This window comes from Pygocentrus nattereri, chromosome 9 (assembly GCF_015220715.1).
Source record: "Pygocentrus nattereri isolate fPygNat1 chromosome 9, fPygNat1.pri, whole genome shotgun sequence".
Taxonomy (NCBI): domain Eukaryota; kingdom Metazoa; phylum Chordata; class Actinopteri; order Characiformes; family Serrasalmidae; genus Pygocentrus; species Pygocentrus nattereri.
Window position 1 is genome coordinate 46507623 of NC_051219.1, and position 18654 is coordinate 46526276.

Here is an 18654-nt window from a genome sequence, read left to right on the forward strand (position 1 = left end):
CGGACTCAGCGTAGCTCTGTGTGGAGGAACTAACACCCCTGGCCTTCGGCTCAGGGAGATGCAGTGACCGTGAGTCGGTTATGGGGGACGGTTCTCCGAGCACCATGACATGTAAGAGCACATAGGTTTGTAAAATCCTTTGTGTTGAATTGTGAAGCAGTAAACATTCAGTTTCGTGTCTGTCACTGAGACAGCATGACGGGACGTCCACTGTCCGTCTAGTTGACCAAGAGAGAGAAACACGTCGCGTGTTCTACATAATTATATCATTTCTGTAAACAAGATGCAAAATTATGCAAAAAAGGTGACCAAATCGTTGGTCACTCCAGCTTAATGTAACGATGAGCACGGAACACTAGAGGTCTCTGTTTCCACTGCCAGGGAAAGCAAACGCCCAGATAGCCTCACTCTTTTTCTCAGAATTAAACAGGCTGTTTGTTATTTAAGACCCATCTATGTAAATGTCTCTGTTCTGATTGGCTGCCCTGTATTTTGTATCTTTCCTGATAAATTCAGCGTGAATTGATGGGGCCCTTTTGTTCCTTTTTTGAACTTTAACAGTAGTTACAGTTCCTTTTATTGTTTGTTTTCCATGTTGTGGCTGTTTTGAAGAAATACACTTAGATTTTTGGACATGCTCTGCGGCTCCGTGTCGTACAGGCAGCTAACGCAGACACGTTTTACTGTACCTAATAAAAATCTGTTTGCAGACACATTGTGAGCAGTCCAGCTGATTCCCCAGTGGTTCCTGACAAACAGGCATGAACTGGGCCTAAATTTAAAATGCGATGAGTTAAGAGTTTGATGAGTTTGTGGGAATAATACAATCAAACCCGCTTTGATGTGGTGTTTAAGGCATGCACTGTACATTCACTCTGAACGGTTTCCTGGTTGACAAGGACAACATAGTGCACCTATTTATAAACGGCGCACCACATGATTAAAAATACCCCTTGAATGTAGCGATGCGATATGACAGTGTACTGCAGCTTTACACGAGTTACTACACCCACGACACCCGACGTCCCGGTTTGTTTCACCTCATAGTACTTTGAAAGAGAGCGAGCAACTCCAACTGTGAACATTGCAAACATCTCTTCGAAACTTGGTGCAGTTCCATAATAACAAAGTAAAATGACTTGCTAACGAAGTATATTCAAGATCATGTGCCCATTCAGTATATACACTACTTGCACATTCGCAGATGCATTACTATTATCCTGGTGCAGGTTTGAAAAAGAGTAAAATAAATGAAGAATAAAAAATAAGAGAGTAGATTTTTCTACTCTAATATACACTCATATGTTTTCTTAAGGTCCTCTTCCAACCCTAATGTGCAAATAGTCCTAAATATGATCTCTTAATCATGCAGTGTTAAAGATACACACAAATAAAAGTTAAGGCCAGTTGAAGTCGTCCTATACGGGATGAACCTTAACCTGAGCTGCTACAGGTAAGATTCGAGTCGAGTCATTGTAGTGACTCTTTTCCTTTAGCCAACTGGTTCGGGGTTTAGCCGCGTTCACGCCTGCTGCTTTGATGACTGTCAGACTTATTAAAGAAGCAGACGTGAGGCTTTTCTAACGAGTGCAGTGCACATGGTGCTTCGTTTTATCCAGGTCCACAGCAACCCCCTCTTTACGAGGCCACAGCCACAGGTCCCCACGCCTCCACTGGAGGAGGAGAAAGAGGGTGAGAGGAAGGAGAAAGATCACTCCATCATTAGATCACTCCATCACTGAAGATACAACATCCCCTTCAGTACGAAGTATGTGAAGAAAGTGTGATTGTATTTAAGACCAAACTGTCTGTCTTTGTTCAAACACAACAGTTTAAAGGGAAATTCCACCAAAGTTGCTGGATGTTTAAACAGTTGAGTTGTCTGATGTGATGCGCACCATTAAAGAGAACCTGAGTCAGAGTTGTTCTCAGCTGTGCTGCTGGGAACTGTTTATAGATATCTAGTTAACCAGATAATTAAGACCAAGTATCTTCTTACAAAGCCCTAAAGGGCCGGGGTTTAAAGAAGCAGTGACATTGTGTTCCCTCCCAATAATTTAGCGTTTCCTTGCAAATACAGTGGATTTTAGGAATGCAAAACTGAGAGGGGATAAGAAACTATTGCAAAGGAACACAATGTCATATTTGTTTGTTTGGGTAATGGCACTTCAGGGGCTCGGTACCTGTTAAAGTGACGGCACAAAAATCTACTGGCATGCAGAGGAACACACTACAACACTTTCACTACTCAATAAGAACTGAGGGGAATTGGTAGGATTTCATGCCGGGAGAGGAACGTAAGGAAGACGGAGCACACATGCGCATCCCTTACAGGAATAATATGAAGTGCCACCTCACGGAAAGCTTTTACACAAAATCAATATAAACACGCTGCCTGACACGTGTTACGATATTTTGACTTAAAACCTTTTTAAAACACGTTAATGGCGTATAACAGCGCCTGAAAATTCATGTAATTTTAATATAATCTGCAAAACAAGTAAAAACTTGCTCTGGTAAATATAATGGCTACACTTGCATCGTAGACATTGTGGCCCCTGGTTGCCATCACCACCGCTGTAAAGCTCAGTTCATCACCATTTCACACCAAAACACTCTGAATGAGTTGCACCTTAATGATTTGGAAACAGTTTGGTGGAATTCCCCTGTAAAGGAATACTCCACCGTTTTTCAACCAAATCCTTTCTGCTGCACCTCTACCTCCGATTACTGTGGACAGTGTTTGGTTCCTCTGTAGTTAGTAAAGGTATCAAAGCTTATATATTTGTCCAGTGACTTCTATTATAAGCGTGTTTTGAGTCAGAGTTTCTGTTCTTTTCTAAATACAGAGAAATTAACTGTACATGCAGTAAAGATGCTGTACGCTTCAAAGACGCTGGAGCATCCCTTTAATATTCCCTGGCATCTTTTCAGAGTTGCTTCCAAACATTATTTCCTCCTATAAACATGAAAGGGAGAATGTCAGGCTACATCGGCTGCTTTAAAAAAGGGCCTAATATTAACATCACTCCGTTCACTTTTCTCTACAGGCCTCAAACGAAACTGGCTTGGATACTCGCCGCATTCTTACATTCATCACATGCTATTAGCGTTGCAAATGAAGGTGTCATAGCAAAAAAAAAAAGGGGGGGGGGGGAGGGAGGGGGGGGGGGGGAGGGGGGGGGGGGGTGGCACGGGAAGACGAAGTGAAAAAGGGTTATATGCAATCAGCAGCATCCATCTCACTGGTCGTCTCTATTCGAGAACGCTACCCTGTTCGGACCACCCTCTCCTTAATGTCTTCAGCAAATACATGGTCTTTTTGGGGACCTGGGGGTGGGGGGGTGGGGGGGTCAAACACTGTATGCTACATCTCTGAATGGTCACAGAAAAAGGTGAGCATTCACGTACACGACTTGCTTTCTTAAAAGTCGTATGGACGCTTTTAAAAATATCTACCTCAACAAGAGAAACCCTAAGAAAGGCTGAGATGCAACAAAATGCTACAGATATTTTCACTGTTTTATATTTCATGCTGAAAAAGTGCTTCTCCTGTCCCCTTTGATCCTCATTGATCCTCATTAGGTACAGGGCTTAAATTAGCTCGATTTCTGTTACACTGACCAGTGTTGGACTTAAAAATGCTCAAATCACTTCCTCCAGATGGACATGATCTTGAGCCTAATAGAGGCGAGCTGCCTTGTAAATGAACCACAATAGTGCAATAAACTGCGGTGCTGTGGAGCCCATAGAGCAACTCACTGTACGCTGAAGAACAGTGATGCACTGAACCAAACTGGGTCAAATGTGTTCATTTTCCACAGTAAATGATATTACTTCAACACAATTTTGGCTCTTTTACTTACAGTGCTCAAAAGTAGTCATGGACACTCTGTAGTAGTCTTGGGGCAAATTCATATCATATTTAATAATAATGAATTTATTATTTACTTCAATCAATAATAAAGACCAAGTTTAAAATAACTCAGAAGATCTTTGATAAAGTAAAAGTATTCAAACTAATTAATTAATATAAATGAGCATTTAGTGCTGTATTTGGTAGTATTTTGCTGCATACCCTTCATCTGGATGGCAGATTGAATCGTTCTGCCATGTGTTTGAGCAGGTTTGCTGAATTCTCTCATCTGTTTGTCCAGAGTGGCCGGCTTTCCACCACTTTCCACCGTTTCTACGCTCGACTTTAGTATTTTCATCTGCAGACTTTCTCACACACATTGTTATTTTATCTTTTAGGAGTGAGATGTGTGGAATGGTGGCTTTTCAGAACTACAGGCTCAGCAACAGGACTAGATGGTGAGAGGGGCCTTTGGGGGTGAGGGGCATGATGACTGGGTGACGGGGCACTGCCCCACTGAATGAGCCCCTGACGCGGAGCCTGCAGGAGCAGCGCTGAAATGCTCGCCGCGAGTGAGTTTAGTATCCCAACATATCCATGTTTAATCTTTTTCGGTTGTGTTAATGTGATATATTTAAGCAGAATGATTTGAACACATTTGAATCAAGTAAATTAAATTCATTCTTTTTTTCAGTGCTTTAGTTCCTCTTGCAACTTTAACCCCCGCAGAGCTGCACCCCTGTTCTCCATACACTACCGTACACTCACACTCCTCTATTCATCCTCCTCTGATCTCTGCACTCGGCTCTCAGTAGTTATCTCTTGGCCAGGCCCGCGGGCGCTGCCGGTTGCCACGGTGATTGTGGCCGTCCTGTGAGTCTCGTTGCTGCAGCAGCCGGTCCTGTGACTCGTGCCCGTTGGCGCTGTGGACGCCGCCAGGATGGTTCCTGTTGGGCGGATACGCATCCCGGTATGTGTGGGAGTGTCGGGGGGGCTCATACTCTTCCTCTTCTTCCTCACACTCCTCTTCCTCCTCCTCCTCCTCTTCATCATCCTCTGGGGGGTGCAGGGAGCGCGAAGTGCTGCGCCGGAGCGAGCGCGAGTCACTGGCCTCGTCTGATGGCATGAGGCTGTCCTGCTCTCCCTGCTCTTCCTCCTCCACACCCCCCGCACCCCCCGCCGACAACAGCTGCTGGTTCTGGTTCTGGGGCAGAGCGAGAAAGTGAGAGACGAAAGGAAGTGAGACATCCAGAGACGTTATCCAGGGCGTCTCACTGAAGCTTTTTTCATTCCTAAGAAAAATGACTCACTTCTAGACCTGGATACAGACTGGAGACATGTAAATACACCAGGGCCCGACCGATATACTCAGTTTATAAATATAATGATAAAATCAGTCTATATCAAGTTTACACAACTTTATCAGTGATGAAGCACCAATTAATGTCTTTATCAGCGCTAATGAGAACGCTGTGTTTAGTACTGTGATGCAGACACGCAGAGATTAAAGAACCCTCGTGTGGATGCTCAGCCTTGCGTGGCTTATATAACATAAAATATGATAAATATACAAGTTTTTAAAATTACAACAACAATTATTTCACTAAGAAGTGTAGTCTGTTTAGAGCAGTCTCAGTCCTGGTGACCCGCGCGTTCACATTTTTTTTCTATGCCTCATGTGACACACCTGGTTCAAGTCATCAACTAATGAACCACCTGACCTCGCCCACAGAAAGCCGTCAGAGCGAGGGAAGCACACAGGTCCAGAGAATGGGGTCCCGGGCACTGGCACTGGAAACCCCTGGTGTTGCCACAGACTGATGATCAGTTCATCCGTCACTGTACACTGCGTATATTTTACCATAAATAATGGAAAATCATAATAAATCAGTGTTTAAACCAGAAACTTTGCCTTATAAGTAGCTTTGCTCACCAAATTACTGCTGCAGGTTATAAATTACCCAATTACAGCTCAGTCGATGTGATACAGCCGTGAATAACGGTTACGAACTGGACGTTTGACCATATAACATTATATTGGACCAAAATGATTGTTTATTGGAATTTTAGATTCTTAAACATCTGTGATGATGTGCATACGGACCGGGCCCTGAAACACACACTGCACCTACAGACAGGTTACGTGAAGGGAACAGATGCACGTCAGTCATTAAGGCACCCCGGTCCTGAACCAGAGCGGTGGGCCTCCAGGACCAGGGAGTAAAACACCGATTTATGATTACAGAACTTATGTGTATCAGCAGAAACAGCATCAGTGAACAATCGACAGGCATTAGTTGCAAAATCAGGGCAGCAAAGTTTCCACTGGACAAAAGGGGGGTCATTAGCATGAGAGGCTGCGTTAAAGGAGGTTTCATTCACAAAGCATTCGTCTCTCATTTCAGATACAGACCCTCCAGAATCAGTCATTACAGACACAGTGTTACCCCAAAGGAGGAGGAGGAGGAGGAGGAGGAAACCCCACCACTGTATCTGCTTTGTGAATTCATCTCATGGAGTTCATGAAGAACTCTATGTGAAAACCAGCCAAGGGACAGTGGGGTGGAGGAGCATCAGTCACAGCAAGGTATTTAGGAATCGTGGGCATCATTATGACTGTTATCATCAAATAATGAGTTATTTATACACCATATTTATTACTTACATGAGGGAAAACATTTAGCCTTACTGTTTGGAGCTTTTCACACCATTTCCATGGTCGTTTAATACTTTACCCTCCCAATACATTTCCTTTACTAGCTGCTGCACTTCAGTGCAGAGTTAACTGTGTGAGGTTGTTAGCTGTGTATGTTTTATTTGGGTGGTGGAGCGTTTGAGTAGTTTTGTTCTTAAGTGTTTTAATTAAAATGTTAGTATGACGGATCTGCTTCATTACTGAAACTCTACTGGCCGATATCAGAAAGTGTTATGACTGCTTCTGTTCTGCTAATGCAGCAATGCAATACCTCTCAACCAGCTGCACCATCATCTCCGTCTTACTGTACAGCCTGATAAACATCTTACAGTAGCCAGGTTTCCATTCCACTGTCCAAATACATTCCAACAAATTCTTCTTTCTGTTTTAATTCATTTTATTGCTACGTTTTTAATTAAAAAAAAAAAAGTATAAAGACCTGAAAGAGGCACCGTCACCTCCCCCCTCCCAGCAGACAGAACCCTATAAATCATGACTTTTGTATGGAGTTAGATTTCAATTCTGGGGGTTTACATTCATGTTAAAATTGTCTTTACTGGAACTGTGAAGCTGCTTTGTGACATCATTTGTAAAAAGTGTTACAAATAAGTTTGTTTTGACGATTTAATTTGAATGAAAGTTTAAATAGATCATAAGATAATCACTGTAAATATCTAAAGTCTGAAAACTTGACTGAATTTCTATACACGTTATTCTTCAAACGCATTTCCATCAGAACTTTTCCACCTCAAACCAACTTTTACACAAGTTTGGGGCGTTTATTCAGCGCCTGCTGTTCCCATCAACTCTTTTTTCATTTTAATGCAAAATACCCCAAAAATATGTGGATGGAAACGTATAGTTACTACGACTTGATAGCAAATGTTGCAGGAAGTGATTGTTTTCTCAAGATTACTGCTCTCCACCTCAGTCAGGTAACTGAAGATAATACTGCCAGGAAATGAGTTTTTAAGTTAAGAGGGAAATAATAATAATAATAATAATAATAATAATAATAATAAACTCAAATCTTTGGGTGAAAACTTAAACGTTTAAACGTGAACAAGTCAGACAGTAACCTGTGGACGTGATGGCGTTGAACTGTTTTTAAGACCCCAGGATGGATGTAGTTTTATGCCCTGTTCTAGTGTTTATTAGAAAATAGTTGTTTTAAAAATGTTAGATTATTCTTTTAAGTGTTTGTGACACACAGCACACAGATAAACTACACAGTAGGCTATATGTCTCCATGCTCTATGGATGGAACAGGCAGTTTTCATGCTTCTTTTGATACACTAGAGTATCAAAATCATATATTAACTCATATGATTTTTCAGAACTTTTCCAGCCATGGCTATTCATCTGGGGGTGTGGGCAGGGCTTGTTAGAGGGGTGTAGGGTGGAGGTGAGGGGTGTTAGGAAGAATTAAGGTGCGGTTCTTATTTGCATTTAATGTGGGGAAAAGCATGAAGGCCATCCCTCCTACTCACCCTGGGTTTGAAAGCGATCATTCGATTAAATCCTGCGTTTCTGAGAACTGCAAAAACGTTAGGCATGGATGAGACACGGACACAGACTGAGAGACAACAGACGACAACACTCAAAGCTTCTGTAGACAAGACAGAGTGGAACATGAGAAATGGAGCAGAGAAGGAGCAGAACTGAAGAGCACGCGGTCACTCTGGGCATTTCACATAACCGACACTGACGACCTCAATCTGTTCCTCCTCACCACAACTGGTCACTTCTGTCTGTTCTCACTGAGTGGACCAGGCGATGGAGCACTGGCCATGTTGCATCTCACTGAGTTTCACCCAACAGCATTCCAGCAGCTCACAATCAGCTGCACATCTTCACTTCCAGTCAATCACACTACACTTTTTAATGCTACTAATAGCTCAAGTTATAATCCATTAGATCATTATACTCCATTAGACCTGAGTGCTGTCGTTTTAAACTTTGTTTCAGGGGCGCATTTTCCTGGTTAATCTGGGGCACCAGTGGTCACTTGTGCAGCGGCTCGGGCCACATTATGGTCAGGTTAGACTTTCTTCTTCCTCCCCATTACTAAATTTCTAAATGTCTTGGCTGATCAAGCACATTTGGGTTAAAGGAAACTTTTTACCAAACATTTAAAGCTCAGAAACTCGGCTACAAAAATGGAACCGAGAGTTAACGTTTAAACTGGGTTTCTCAGGTTCCAAGCGCAGCATTATAACTGTGCCCTGTCACTTTTGCCATTTTACAACATGGGAACCCACTAGATACCCAGTGCTGTCTGTAGTTAGAGAGAAACTCCGGCCAAGATGGAAAAACTTCACTACCTCTGTTATAAACGTGTCTACTTGCCTCTATACAGATTTGCTACAGTCGCCTCTGCAGTGAGATTTTACAGTTTAAAGATCTTTCTTGTTTTGTAAAAATCATCATATATAATTAGAATAAATACAAATAAACAAATATTGGAGAAAAAAGATTTTTCTAAAACTAGAGCGAGTCTGAAGATTGGTTCCAGATTTCTCTTTAGCATCGACACCTGACTTAAAGTCCTGATCAGCCAAAACAGGTATTGTATGACAGAAGTGATACCGGACTGCAGAAGGAGGACGTATATAGAATAATCACTCATTGCGTTATTGTTATTTGTGTTTATTTTATGTGTTTTTCAACACCAACAAATGCGTATTAACCAGAGAAACAGCTCCAAATTTAAAACTGTACTGTGTATTTGGGGAGGACGCTTTAAAAGGCTAATGGAAGCCAAACTGTTTACACTCACTGCTGGGGCGCTGAATAGCTTATTGCAACCATATAATACAGATCATCGCAACAGAGAGAAAGACAAACGACAGAAATGCCGCCCAATGAGAAGGACAACAAGCTAAGAGCTAACATTGGCAAGTTAGCTGTCTATTTAGAAACTTACCCTTTCGCCCCGTCAGCTAAAAGAACTCGCTGAACTCTGGAATCGGGTTTTGTGTTGAACAGAGACTGAATCACTCTTTTCTGGTTTGGTTGATATTCCAGAAATTCCACATGCAATGTAAGTCGTGAAGTATATACCTGTAGGCTGGAGATGGCTGAAGGGAGACTCATCAGATTTTGCTCCAGCAGTGGGTTGAGGGGGGCGGTGCCTGGCAGGTGAGTGGCACGCCAGTACACCTCCAGGTATTCAGCCAGGTGTTCACAGGCATCCTCTAGTTGGTTCTCATCCAGAATGACATCAAACATCTCCTGATGGGGAGACAGGGTGGAGGAAAGATGACAGGTGGGGGGATGGAGTTAGAAGATATTATATTAAATATCTTATGATGGACGTCTGGTGACAGGAGATGGTTTTGAGCGACAGGTTGGAAAATGGCTCTATGGAACAACATGCAACACAGCTTTTGTCAGAATGGGGTTTGGAACAGCAAAAGTCTTAATCACTAGAACTGTGAACTGTAACGAGGCCAACAAGTTCAAATGAAATACACAGAATTTTTGAAACAGCATAAAAACTATTTGAGTCTGTGCTCTTTACACACAGGGTTCAGTAACTATGGGCGGGTCAAGCTCTGCAATGTAAGATAATGAAGTCAAGAAATATTCTGGTATACATTCTGCAGATTGTATTGGTCATATACACTGTATGGCTAAACGTATGTGGACACCTGACCACCTCTATGCGCTTATTGGAAATCCCAAAACCATGGCCATGAATATAGAGTTGCCCCACCTTTTCCAGCTGTAACAGTCTCCACTCTTCTGGGAAGTCTTTCCACCAAATTTTGGAATACATTTATTGAAATTTGTGCCCATTCAGTCTAAAGCTAAAAATAATAGCAGTTACAGTTGACCAGGTCAGAGTCTAGCAGGGCAGAAATGTTATAAAATTACTTGGTGGCATCCAAAGACACTGTCACTTACAGTCACTGAGCTCTTCTACTGCCAGTGTTTGTCTGTGGTGACTGCATTGCAATTTGCGTATCTTTACACACCCGTTAGCAAAGGGTGTGGCTAAAATACCTGAACTCAGTAACAGGAGGGGTGTCCACATACTTTTGGCCTTATGGTGTATCTGACTGTAATTAAGAGTTGGTAAAGATGGTGAGCTTTACTTACAACATCTGTACTCTGACTCTACACTAACATCTACATGTGCCTACAGAGTGTTACTAGATCAACTGAGAGGGACCTGAGATAACAGCACTGCAGGTACAGTGATAACATGGTTACTCACAGGTGGGCACTGCGCCAGTTTATCTCCTGCCATCATCTGTACATTCAGATGTTTGCTCTGGGATTTACCCCTCGACTTTATTAACCTCTGTAAGACCTGGAAGAAGAGAAGGGAAAGACTGGGTTTTCAGTGCTGTGACTTGCCAATGATACAGGCATGTAAACCAACGGGTGAAACGGCAAAGCTACAACATCACGATGGTTAATGACACTTTCCATGATGTTAATCATGATATTTACTCCTTCTAAGGCTTGATAAACTGCATACCAGCTGACAAAGTGCAGCAGCAGCTCTGTAGAGCAGAGCAGGGAACATAAACACTGAAATCTAAAGCAGTTATTCAGGTAACAGTAAGTCCATGCATTGGTCACCTAGTATTGTAAGAACATCGTCTGTGAATTTTGCACAGAATTTCTGATTCACTGAATTTGCATTATTTAAATCATCCTCTTGGTGACCGTCTTCTGGAGCAGGTAAGTAATTCACAGTGAGAGTCAGTCTAGAGTTCAGCACATAGCGACAGTAGCAGCTTGAAACAAAGTTCATGTTTCCGTTTACAGCAGAAAAGTGTGTTACATTAAAAATATTAAATATAATATAAAAAAATTATAAAATATAAAAAAAATTATTTAGCAAAAGCCAGAATGTGTAAGGTGGTGTGACTCTCCTCTGGTGCCATGATAAACTGAGAACATTCCTTTTTTAAATCACATGTATTGTATTTATTAAACGATGGTCTACGGAATACATGTGTGTGAATGAGAGGGAGGCAGGTGGAAAGGTGAAGATGCAAGGAGTAGAGGTCATAAAGGTGGATGACTTCAAATATCTTGGGTCAACCATCCAGAGCAATGGACAGTGCAGAAAAGAGGTGAAGAAGAGGGTGCAGGCAGGATGGAGTGGGTGGAGACGGGTGTCAGGGCTGATGTGTGACAGAAGGATAGCAGCAAGAGTGAAAGGGAAGGTCTACAAGACAGCAGTGCGTCCTGCTATGATGTTTGGTTTGGAGACTGTGGCTCTGTCTAAAAGACAGGAGGCTGAGCTGGAGGTGGCGGAGATGAAGATGCTGAGATTTTCGTTGGGAGTGACCAGGATGGACAAGATTAGAAATGAGCAGATCAGAGGGACGGTGAAGGTGGAGCAGTTTGGAGATAAAGCCAGAGAGGCCAGGTTGAGATGGTTTGGACATGTGTTGAGGAGGAATAGTGGATATATTTGGTCAAAGAATGTTGGAGATGGAGCTGCCGGGTAGAAGGAGAAGAGGTAGACCTCAGAGAAGGTTTATGGATGTAGTGAAGGTGGACATGGAGATGGTTGGTGTGACAGTAGAGGAGGCAGTGGACAGGGCAAGATGGAGGCAGATGATCCGCTGTGGAGACCCCTAAAGGGAGCAGCCGAAAGAAGAAGAAGAAACGATGGTCTATCTGATAATATGGCGATTAGGGTATAATCAGCTCAGTGTCACTGTGCAGTTCTCTTGTTTACAGGTTCTCTATACTTGGTGAAGCACACAGTAGCTTTGCTATTGAAAAAACCCACAATTTACTCAGAAAATGATGAAAATAAAAGTCATACTGTCCATCTGAACTGCTCACTATAAAAACCTGCTAACTGTGCGCCTGGAAGACGACCTACCTTTGGTGAGGAGACCTTAACATACACAACGATGGGGGCTAGTGAGGTTTTGGCCAGTTGGGCTGGATGATTGATGGTGTCTGCATCCAAAACAACCAGCTGGAGAGTTTTCGCCAACTCAAATATCCTCTCAATCTCACTCTGCACCTCCGCTGTGAGCAGCCACACAAAAACAGGCTCAGTGAACCGGGTTGCTGGGTTTGCAGTTTGTATTGTTGAGCTCGTCTCCTGTGTGTGTGCGGCGTTCTCACCCAGACTGGAGCGAGTGTTGGATCTCTCCATGATGGGTCTCTTGTTGAGGACCGATCTTTTTGCCAGGGAGAGGTCAGCAGTTACTCGTGTTATAGAAATCCTATCAGAAAAAACATGCCGTTTAGGTCTTTAGGACTTACAGTTTCTGCACTGAAGTGTTTATAATATAAAAATATTATATCACAATCCTTGAAGACGTTTTTACACCATATGCATTACAATATTTAGTTTCTCTGAAATTTGGTAAATTAGAATAGTCAAAAAGCTCCAGCAGTAAATCCATGACCTGTGTACTTTTTGTAATTAATACATTGGTCAGTTGGTCAGTTGGTCAGTGTTGTGTTGATTTCCATGGTATACTCAGATAGCACATTGTGGCAAAACTTATCAGGATAACAAAAAGAAATTGTTATTTTTCCCACCCTATACAGTCGAATGACGGAGCCGACTCTTTTCCAGGCTATTTTGAGTCGTTTCTTTTGGTCCAATCATGAAATTTACATACAATGTAAAGAGCAACAGGTGTTTTCTGAAAAAAATAAACATACATGTACAGCGCTGTGCGAAAGTCTGAGGGACCCAAGACTCATTTCAAAATCTGTTTATTTGTGTAGTTTGTGTTTATTTGCTGAGAGAAGTGTTAATATTTGAATAAACTAAATGTATAGAATATTAATTAATGATGTGTATGTATATACAGGAGTGTGAACATTGCCCATTCAGGTAAAGCTAAGGTGCGACTGACATGTCATTGGCTTATCAGTAGCGGGGCTCAGGTGCATCAGGTGTTTCTTGTCTGCGTGTTGAAGGAGACGAAGTCGCCGATTTCTCTCCCCACAGTAACTCCGCCCTCAGCCGGCCGTTTAGACGGGGAACGGACGCCTGAGTCTGACGGGAGAGACCAGTCGCTCTGGTCGGCGTGGAAAGTTCTGCTCTGTAGCTGAACTTCAGCTGCGGATGTGCTACAGTGGGTTCGCCGGACGGATCCAGCAGGACGGATCCAGCAGGGCGGATCCAGCCGGACTGATCCATCAGGACTGCTGCGCGTTTGGAATTGTGAGTCTGTCGTTTCGGCTGCGACGTTAAGGATCGAGGTAAACTGACCCCGGGGGCGCGTGAGTACCGCCCTGCCCAACTCCCCCTGTTTTTGTGGTTCTAGCGTTAAACTCTGACCAGGAAAAGCGCTTTAACACCATTTCACACCAGCTTAAGCCTGGAATTCCCCACGGAGACCGGAACCGTTCAGTTTAGCGTGGTTGTGGTTGTTTCAGGCCACAGGTGAAGGAAATTCATTAGTCTGGTGAAAAAGAACATCGTGCTTATGTTCGTACACACACACACACACACACACACACACACACACACACACACACACACACACACACTTTCTCTCACTCACCGTCCACTTTATTAGGTACACCTTGCTAGTTGGACCCCCTTTTGCCTTCAGACCTGCCTTTAATTCTTCGTGGCACTTTCAACAAGTTAATGTACTGCAAACCTTTTTTTCTATTTTGTAATCAGTAACTTACCGACCCTGATTTTGTATAAAATAATAAATTACAAATAAAATGGGTAACAAAGGTAATGTATTGTAATAAAAGTAAACAAAAAACAAACAAAAAACAGAAAAACACTAAATTAAAGTGCAACGTTTGTGAATGCATATAATCTGCAAATGTAAACAATTAAAAAAATACATGTAAAGCTTCACAGTAAATGCAAAACATATATTGCATAATGTGCAACACATGCAGCTTCATTTCTGAAATGCTGCCTAAACATGCAGCCAATTAGAGGCAGAGATTAGTAACCCCATATCACAACGTTGCCTCCTGTGCTGAACAGTCTTTCAGAGGCTGCACTGGTAGCTAATCACTCTCACTATCTGTTCAGCTCTGCTTCACCCGTCTCCTTTTCAGACTGTCCACCCTTGTCAGGTACTGCCCTCTTGAAAAAGCTTCCAAGAGTCTTCTTTGGCCTCTCTGCATCACTTACTATGGCTTCTTCTGATCCTGAAGCTTGTAATGGTGCTTCAAACGCAGATCTGGATCTTTGATGATCTGCATCTCTTCCAAGCCCATGTACTGAATGAGGAAGCGTTTGTCTAGCATAGTTGCAAGACTTATCAGTTCCTCAACCTCAGAGTCTTCAAACATGAAACAGTGACATAGTCCTCAGCAGACAGTGCATCTGTAAATTCTAGAAGTGGACCAAAGGCATTGTTCACGAAGTCAAGAACCTCTGTATCTTGCCACGTCAGGACTAGGTGCCTTGCTGACCGGTCAGCAGTTACGACTTGAGTGATGGCCTTTTCTTGTTCCAGTAGCTGCTGGATCATCCTTTGTCTGTTTACTTTGGGGTAAGCCCATGTCTATATAAGATTTTTGCCAACCCGATTGAACACAATCAGATTACAGATTCAAACTGTGGTGTCTATGTGCTCACTCTATTCAACGGTCTGGTGGAAAATCTTCGTTTACATGCTCACTACAAGTAATCCGATGCAAAATGACAGCACTTAGAGTAAACGTTACCATGACATAACGTGAGTCCAGTCAGGGTGAGATGAGCAGCATCTCGGGAAAACGTCCTTCTATTCCGATTGAGATATTAGTCAGATTATTAACGGATTATTAGGCTGCATGTAAACGGGGCTATCAGCTGTTGAGCACTCCTCGTGGCATTAGCCACATTTAATAGAATACAGAGTAGAATACGTCCATATAACACCTCAATCAGAATAGTCTAGTGCGATTGAGGCCATTCAGAATACAATTTCTATCTGATTGAACGAGGTGGATAAACCTCTAAATAATCAGTTAAATAGAAGAATAATATCTGTGTAAGCGCCTGAATCCGATTACATTCCAATCAGAACATCTAAGTACATTATGCGCATGCGTGTCGCGTCATAGGCTTATAATGTTCAACACGGCGGAGCAGAAACTGGTCTGCAGAGGAGACGAAGTTCATGCTCTGATCTTTAAAAGACGGCGGCGGGACGGACGTCCAGCTTATGCGTCTCAGAGCACGACGTCTTCCTCTCGGCCTTCTTTAATAAGGACGTGTGAAGGACGTTTTCCTGAGTCTGACGTCATTTTAAAGCAGTTAAAAACACAATCACTGCTCACTGCTGCTCGTCTCACTCTGACTGGACTCACGTGATGTTCACTGTCATGGTTACTTTTGTGAGCATGTAAACGAAGATTTTCCCTCAGATTGTTGAATAGAGTGAGCATAAACACCTCAGTCTGAATCTGTAATCCGATTGTATTCAATCGCATTGGAAAAATCTTTGCATATCTTGTATATTACTGTGATCTGTTGTACATCTGAGATTTTATAACCAAACCATCTCTACTCTCCTGAAGTCACTCCCCTTTTTGGAAGAAACTCCACCACAGAGCTGTTTTCTGCTATACTTTTTTCTGTTCCAAAACGCATGACGTCATTATGTCAACAAGTCAGAATATCGCTGTTATCACGATATGGATTTTTTTATCGTTTACAAAATTATACCAGTATTATCACAAACAATACGATATGGTACACCCCTAGTCTTGACCACCTCTACATGCCTAAATGAGGCATGCATTAATTTGCGGCCATGTGATTGGCTGATTAGCTATTTGTGTTAACAAGCAATTGAACACACACACAGACACACAGACACACATTATATATATATATATATATATATATATATATATATATATATATATATATATATATATATATATATATATATATATATATATATATAATGATAATGCCTTCCACCCAATGACCGCTGGGATAGGCTCCAGCACCCTTCATGACCCTGAGGGAGAACTGGCTTAGAAAATGGATGTATGGATGAATAAATAATAAACAGTGATGTTCTGGATGTTGGTGTGTTTGTTGACCCATCTCCAAGCCTCTCCTCGAGGAAGTCCAGTATTATATGTAGTTAAAAAGCAGCTCCTGGTTTGACCAATCAGTGCTCAGTAAATTGAGCTCATGATGTAATTGATGATATTAACGAGTCTCTGTGGCGGCTGTGAAGGTGTCCAGGAAAAATATGGACCCGAGAAATTCTTGTTACTGTTTATTGTTTTTCTGTTTATTTGAATTATGAATACGACTTTATTCTAATGTATATTGTGATGAACTCACTGCTGAGGGAAGCTGATTTAAACTGACGCCTAAAACCTTCACACAGTGCTGTATATATCACACACACACACACACACACACACACACACACACACACACACACACACACACACACACTATACTGCCAAAAGTTTTCACTCCCCCATCCAGATCACTGAATCCAGGTGTTCCAGTCACTTCCATGTCCACAGGTGTATAAAGCCGAGCCCCTCGGCCTGCAGACTGCTTCTACAGACATTAGTGAAAGAATGGGTCGCTCTCAGGAGCTCAGTGAATTCCAGCGTGGTGCCGTGATCGGACGCCACCTGTGCAGCAAGTCCAGTCGTGAAATTTCCTCACTACTAAATATTCCACAGTCCACTGTCAGTGGGATTATAACAAAGTGGAAGCGATTGGGAACGACAGCAACTCAGCCACGAAGTGGTCGGCCACGTAAAATGACAGAGCGGTCAGCGGATGCTGAGGGGCATAGTGCGCAGAGGTCACCGACTTTCTGCAGAGTCAATCACTACAGACCTCCAAACTTCATGTGGCCTTCAGATCAGCTCAAGAACAGCGTAGAGAGCTTCATGGAATGGGTTTCCATGGCCGAGCAGCTGCATCCAAGCCTTACATCACCAAGCGCAATGCAAAGCGTGGAATGCAGTGGAGTAAAGCGCCGCCACTGGACTCTAGAGCAGTGGAGACGAGTTCTCTGGAGTGACCAATCACGCTTCTCCGTCTCGCAATCCGATGGACGAGTCTGGGTTTGGCGGTTGCCAGGAGACGGTACTTGTGTGACTGCATTGTGCCGAGTGTAAAGTTTAGTGGAGGGGGGATCACGGTGTGGGGTTGTTTTTCAGGAGTTGGGCTCGGCCCCTTAGTTCCAGTGAAAGGAGCTCTTAAAGCTTCAGCACCAAGAGATTTTGGACAATTTCATGCTCCCAACTTTGTGGGAACAGTTTGGGGACGGCCCCTTCCTGCTCCAACATGACTGACCACCAGTGCACAAAGCAAGTCCATAAAGACGTGGATGAGCCAGTTTGGTGTGGAAGAACTTGACTGGCCTGCACAGAGTCCTGACCTCAACCCCACAGAACACCTTTGGGATGAATTAGAGCGGAGACTGTGAGCCAGGCCTTCTCGTCCAACATCAGTGTCTGACCTCACAAATGTGCTTCTGGAAGAACGGTCAGAAATTCCCATAAACACTCCTAACCCTTGTGGAAAGCCTTCCCAGAAGAGCTGAAACTGTTATAGCTGCAAAGGGTGGGCCGACATCACATTAAACCCTATGGATTAAGAATGGGACGTCACTCAAGTTCATATGCGTGTGAAGCCAGACGACCGAATACTTTTGGCAGTATAGCGTATTTATATATAAATAAACATAAAGCATCAAAAAAACATATCCCACTCCGGGCGCTACATGCTTGGTTCTTGATGGCATTTATTACTCACCTTCCTTCAAAGCGGTGTTTCAGAAAATCAAAGAGAGCTTTCTGCATCATATCAGTCACCTGTGATTAAAAAAAATCACGCATGAATAAAAATGCAGGCAGTTTTAAATGAGTACAAATGTCTTGTTTTAAATGTATGTGGACTTTCACCTCATAGCCCTTCAGGGAAGGTCCAACTAAAACCACAGGTCTCATGGACGGCACCACATCATAGGGAGGAATGTGTTCAGCCTGGCAGGAGAAAAAGATCTTAATAAAAAATCTTCTAAAAATAAAGTTTGACAAACAAGAAGAAAAACAAGAAAGGGTTATGTGACAGAATGTATGTGAATATATTAGCAATGATCTCCAGTTTCACACTAAATATACAGTGTAGGCAGTATAGTGGAAATGGGAA

The 18654-nt window shown here is 42.8% G+C and overlaps 1 protein-coding gene across 4 annotated transcripts in view; it reads right to left on the bottom strand.

The window, feature by feature from the left end:
* Positions 1-3175: 3175 nt before the first annotated feature.
* cacnb3a (calcium channel, voltage-dependent, beta 3a) overlaps positions 3176-18654 on the bottom strand; it is a 44853-nt gene continuing 29374 nt past the window's right edge. Inside the window, exons 8-15 of one of the 4 annotated variants that reach the window (XM_037541311.1) lie at positions 18408-18488; positions 18259-18317; positions 12660-12760; positions 12409-12560; positions 10774-10869; positions 9615-9785; positions 8042-8088; positions 4948-5060 (exon numbers count right to left, since the gene is read on the bottom strand). In XM_037541311.1, the coding sequence (XP_037397208.1) occupies positions 8059-8088; positions 9615-9785; positions 10774-10869; positions 12409-12560; positions 12660-12760; positions 18259-18317; positions 18408-18488 (690 nt within the window). In that variant the 3' untranslated portion in view covers positions 4948-5060; positions 8042-8058. Of the gene's footprint in view, positions 5061-8041; positions 8089-9614; positions 9786-10773; positions 10870-12408; positions 12561-12659; positions 12761-18258; positions 18318-18407; positions 18489-18654 lie in introns of those variants that run through there. The other 3 variants (XM_037541310.1, XM_017681739.2, XM_037541312.1) reach the window with 3 other exon arrangements.